Source organism: Macaca nemestrina, chromosome 15, assembly GCF_043159975.1.
Source record: "Macaca nemestrina isolate mMacNem1 chromosome 15, mMacNem.hap1, whole genome shotgun sequence".
Taxonomy (NCBI): Eukaryota; Metazoa; Chordata; class Mammalia; order Primates; family Cercopithecidae; genus Macaca; species Macaca nemestrina.
The window spans coordinates 52,256,944-52,262,943 of record NC_092139.1 but is presented as its reverse complement, the minus strand read 5'-3'; the positions used below and the strand labels follow the sequence as shown (position 1 = coordinate 52,262,943).

General features: G+C 39.8%; 1 protein-coding gene across 4 annotated transcripts in view; it reads right to left on the bottom strand.

Moving 5' to 3' along the window:
- Positions 1–481: 481 nt before the first annotated feature.
- LOC105486826 (SEC23 homolog B, COPII coat complex component) overlaps positions 482–6,000 on the bottom strand; it is a 49,864-nt gene continuing 44,345 nt past the window's right edge. For all 4 annotated transcript variants that reach the window (XM_011749890.3, XM_011749888.3, XM_011749889.3 and 1 more), the window contains one exon: positions 482–958. In XM_011749890.3, coding sequence (XP_011748192.1) covers positions 869–958 — 90 coding nt within the window. In that variant the 3' untranslated portion in view covers positions 482–868. The remainder of the gene's footprint in view (positions 959–6,000) is intronic.

Here is a 6,000-nt window from a genome sequence, read left to right as displayed (position 1 = left end):
TTGCCCAGGCTGGTCTCAAACTCTTGGCCTCAAGTAAGTCTCCTGCGTTGGCCTCCTAAAGCATTGGGATTACAGGTGTGAGCCACTGTACCTGACCCAGAATATAAATTTTACCAGTCTTGATAATATAAAAATAAATAATATATATAAAAATAAAAATACAAAAACGACCAAAGGTATAGCTGGAGAGTAGAGAGAAAGGTCTTAATATCTTGATTCTTTGAAAATGGGAATTGAGATATGGGCTAAAATTAAATACATCAACAACAAAAATCTTGTAAGGAGAGGTTAAAAGCAGTTATCTTCAAAAAGTAGGTCTGAGTTTATAGAGTGGAGGTAACTTATTTGTTATAAGCTCTTTAGGATAAGGTATTTGTTTCATTTTTTTCCTGCATATGTATTACTTTAATTATGAGGATTAAGTTCAGGAAACACCTCTTAAGGAAGTCACTTAAAACACATACACACTCACACAGACACCTCAGGAAATCACATTTGTATTAGCAATATTTTAGCCAGTACTTTCTGCATCTAGATTTATTTCCTTTATGATCATTAAGATTCTCACCTAAACAAGTTGCCAAAATACACTACCTCTGATTTTATTTAGATTCTAAAAGTTAGGATACAAAAAGCACATAAACATCTACAAGTACCAAAACATTTATGACCTTATAATTTTATAGTGCAAGAAAAAGGACAAAGACAGGAATACAAATAAATTATAATCTAAAGAGTTACATACAAAATTTCCTTGATTATTTGTTAAAATCTGCTAGAAAAGTAACAGGAATGTTATTAAGCCTTTCTAGACATTTTGAACACGTTCTGACACCGTTCTCTTCAATTTCCTGGTTGCATCCTCAGCTTAGCAGGCACTGGAGACAGCCAGCTTCTTCAAATGGTCCATGAACACCTGCAGGCTAACATCATCAGTTAGGATGGGTGCTCCAGTTTCCTGAAATGTAATGATAAAGATTAGTTGGCAGATATCTTAGAAGCTGGTTAGAATTCATGAGCTGTCAAGCACCTTCCCTCAGAGTATTCACAGGTGTTGTCCCCTCTGCTATGAGTACTCCCATCACCCCATCCTCTGCCTCACTAACCACTTCTTTTGACTAAAGCACAGTTTCCTCGCAAAATCCTTTCCTAGTATGCCGAGATAGGCCGCCACCACCTGCTAGTTTTGAGCATCAGGACTTCTACTTTACCCTCTTCTCCACAGTCCTGATGAAGTACCCAGGGTCTAGCTCCCCACCAATGTGAGCTCACGGAGCCCACATGCCTGCCCTTCCTCTTAAATGCTCTGCTTACCACAGAAGCTGGATAATGGTGTACCCATGAACAAGTGAACCGGTATCTGCACTGAACAGATGGATACTTCAAATATCAGAAAAAGCTTATAATTTTATTAATGTTATGGGAAAAAATTGAATAGAAACCTCAACTTGTAGTAAGATTCCAATTTTGTAAAGACATTTAAAAATATATATATATATACACACACACACAATAATACACTTTATATTATGTAGAAAAAAGCTGGAAATAGTTAACTCTTTAGAAAATGATTCTAGGTAATTTAAATTTTCTTATTTTTTAAAACATATTCATTTTCTACAAGGAAACCGTACTGTTCTAATTAGAAAAGTGTAAGCATGATCAAAATGTTTTCAGAGGATTTCGAGGAAGAAGGAGTAGAAGATATACTTTTCTCTATTCCTCCCACTAAGTACAACTGAAAACCTTGGGCATCTTATATAAACCAAGCCTAAGAAGACGTTTAAAGGTGGAGAGAAGACAGAAGACACACTGAAGACCTCGGGACGCAAGCAACAACACGGCAGCGAGTCTCCGGGCTTTCTTATGCCTCATACACTCCGAGTTTGGAGCTGAGGAAGCTGGCAAATTGTCACTGAGTGCAGACTCAAAACAAAACAAAACAAAACAAAACAAAAAACAACAAAAAGCACCCACTTTCTCTAGCCAAAGGACTGAAGCAGCCTAGCAAGACAGAACAATCTTAGATAATAACCCCTGTACTCCGGGCAAAAATGAGAGGAAAAACTGTGGCCCTGACCCCCCTGAACCAGCAAAGGCTAGGTGGGCAGCCAAAATTTCTACCCTCACAAGGCAGTACCAAGGCACCCCAACACCCCCACCAAGATGGTGGCAGAGAAGGCTAAGTATGGAACCAGGAAGTTCATCCCCAATGGCCAAATAAGAAATTGTCCTACCCCTGTGGTGTCAGTAGAGGTCATGTGGGGAGCCTGGACTTCCACCCCAACCTGGCAAAAATATATGCCCCTCCCCCTGCCTACTGGGGTGGCATCAGAGGCCTGGTGGAGGGTCAGGACTTTCACCATCACCCAAGTGTAACAAGGCCATCTCCACAGCGGTGTCATTGGAGGCTATGGGGGAGCTGGAACTCCCATTCCCACTAAGCAGTAACAAGATATCACTAGGCGCCCCCAGGTGTCAACAGAGGCCAGTGGAAAACCTGGACTTCTCCACCTCCACCTGGCAGTAATGGAGCCCACCAGCACCCCCCACACCCCCACCACCACCTTCCCTGTCAGAGCAGTGTAAGAAAAAATCAGTGAAAAGTAGCAGGTTTAAATAAGATCCAGGGTCTCATACAAACACTCAAGTGTCCAAGTTTCAATTAAAAAAATCACTTATACAAAGTGATTACCAAGACCTCCAAATGAATTTAAAAAGACAATTGACAGGTGTTAACACTGAGTTGACAACAATGTTAAAATCACCTGACAAAGATTTTAAAATAGCCGTGATAAAAATGCTTCATGAGCAATTACAAACACACTTGAAACAAATGAAAGAATAGGAAGCCTCAGCAAAGAAACAACAAGGTCCCAGGAAAGAAGTGGAAGACATGGAGAACCAAAAGGAAAGTTTGTAACTGAAAAATACAGTGACAAACGAAAAGCTCAGCACATAGGTTCAATGCAGAAAGGGAACAGAAAAAAGAATCAATAAACTGGAAGACAAAATAATAGAAGTTACCCAAATGAACAAAAGAAAGAAAATACATGGAAATGTAGTACCTGGGGTACTGCAACAGATCTAACATTCATGTCACTGGATGTCAAAAAAGAAAGAAAAGAGAGCGGGTGACAAGGCATTCAAAGAAATAATGACCGAAAACTTTCCTATTTGGCAAGAGATACAAACCTACAGAAGCAAAAAGCTGAGTAAACCAAAATAGGATAAACCCACAGAAATCCATGCCAAGCCATGTCATAATTACACTTTCTTCTCTGCCCCTGCCCATCCACCCTGAAAACTAACAACAGAAAAAGACTACTGGAAGCAGCCAGAGGAAAATGACACCTTCTCTACAGGGGAAAACACTGAGACGGACGGTGAACTTTTCATAAGAAACCATAAAGGCCAGAGGAAGCGGCACAGTATTTTTCAACTGCTTAAAGAAAAGCGCTGTTAGAATCCTATACGCAGAGAAAATATTCTTCAGAAATGAAAGGGATATCAAGACATTCTCAAATAAAAGAAAACTAAAAATCTATCACCAGCAGACCTATGCTAAAAAGAATGGCTAAAAGTAGGCTGGGCGTGGTGGCTCATGCCTGTAATCCCAGCACTTTGGGAGGCTGAGGCAGGCGGATCACCTGAGGTCAGGAGTTCGAGACCAGCCTGATCAACAAGGAGAAACCCTGTCTCTACTAAAAATACAAAATTAGCCAGGTGTGGTGGTGCATGCCTGTAATCCCAGGTACTCGGGAGGCTGAGGCAGGAGAATTGCTTGAACCTGGAGGCGGAGGTTGCGGTGAGCTGAGATCCCGTCATTACACTCCAGCCTGGGCAACAAGTACAAAACTCCATCTCAAAAAAACGAACAAAAAAAAAAGAAAAAAAGAATGGCCAAAAGATCTTTAAAAATAAAGAAAACATAAAAGCAACCATATAGAGAAATATAATAGGTTTTCCTTTTTAAGACTTATCAATTACGTTTGATGCTTGAAACAAAAATTATAACATTGTCTGATGTGATACTAAATGTATGCAGAGGAAATATTTAACATAATTATATTACTGATGGGGGAGAGGAAAGTGATGGAAGAGGGAGATAAGGTCTCTAGACTTCACTTGAACTGATAAAAAACACCAGTAGACTGTGGTAAGTTACGCATATATGATGTAATACCTAGGGTCTGACCAGGTGTGGTGGCTCATGCCTATAATCCCAGCACTTTGGAGGCTGAGGTGGGAGGATCGCTTGACCTCAGGAATTTAGGACCAGCCTAGGCAACATAGCAAGACCTCATCTTAATTAAAATAAAAAAAACCTAGGGCACTTAGGAACAATCACTTAAAAAAGCTAAATAAGGAGATACACTCAAAAACATTACAAACAAGTCACAAGGCAATCCTAAAACATGTTCAAATAACTCATGGGAAGACAGGAAAAAAGTACACACAACGAAGGCAGGAAAAAAGTATACAAAACGAAATGAGAAAAGAAAAGCAGAAAACAAAAAATAAAATGGCACACTTAAGCCCTAACATATCATTAATTACATTTTATAGATAAATGGTCTAAATATACCATGTAAGAGAGCTCAGCAGACTGCATTAAAAACCATGACCCAACTATACACTGTCTATAATAAATTCACTTCTTTTTTTTTATTTTGTTTTTCAAGACAGAGTCTTGCTCTATTGCCCAGGCTGGAGTGCAGTGGCGCGATCTCGGCTTACTGCAACCTCCGCCTCCTGAGTTCAGGCAATTCTCCTGCCTCGGCCACCCGAGTAGCTGGGACTACAGGCACGTGCCAGCACGCCAGCTAATTTTTGTATTTTCAGTAGAGACAGGGTTTCACTGTGTTGGCTAGGCTGGTCTCGAACTCCTGACCTCATGATCTGCCTACCTTCGCCTCCCAAAGTTATGGGATTACAGGTGTGAGCCACCACACCCAGCCGGAAGAGTTTTTAAAAACCTATTGCAAACAGGAGAGAGGAAATAATAATGACTAGAGCAGCAACCAATGAAATTGAAAATAAAAAGATAATAAAGTCAATGAAATGAAGAGCTGATTCTTTGAGAAGATCAATAAAATTACCAAACTCTAGCAAGACTGACAAAGAAAAGAAAAAACAGAGATGACATAAATTTATCAATATCAGGTATAAAACGGGTATCACTGCAGACTCTACGGACATCTAAAGGATAGTCAGGGAATCCTACAAGCAACTTTATACACATAAGTTTGACAGTGTAAACAAAATGGAACAATTCCTCAAAAAACACAACTGCCATAACTCATCCAATATGAAATCAATAATTTGAAGAGCCCTATAACTATTAAGGAAGTTGAATTAGTAATCTAAAAACTCTCAAAAAAGAAATCTCTAGGCCCAGATGGCTTCATAGAAAAATCAATCAAATGTTTGAAGAATCCCCAATTCTACACAATCTTCCCCAGAAATTGGAGAGAAGGAAACACTTCCCAATTCATTTTATGAAGCTAGTATTATCCTGATACCAAACCAAACAAAAACAGGAGAAAAAAATGAAAACTACAGACCAATATTCCTCATAAATATAGATGCAAAAATTCTCGAAAAAATATTAACCAATAGAATTCAGCCATATATACAAATAATTATACACTAGGAGTGAGGTTTATTCCAGGAATGGAAGTCTGGTTTAATATTCAAAGAATCAACGCAATTCACCATATTAAAAGGCTTATGAAAAAAATCACATGATTGGCCGGGTGCGGTGGCTCACGCCTGTAATCCCAGCACTTTGGGAGGCTGAGGCTGGTGAATCACAACATCAGGAGATTGAGACCATCCTGGCTAACATGGTGAAACCCCATCTCTACTAAAAATACAAAAGAATTAGCTGGGTGTGGTGGCAGGTGCCTGTAGTCCCAGCTACTTGGGAGGCTAAGGCAGGAGAATTGCTTGAACCTGGGAGGCAGAGGTTGCAGTGAGCCGAGATCCCGCCACTTC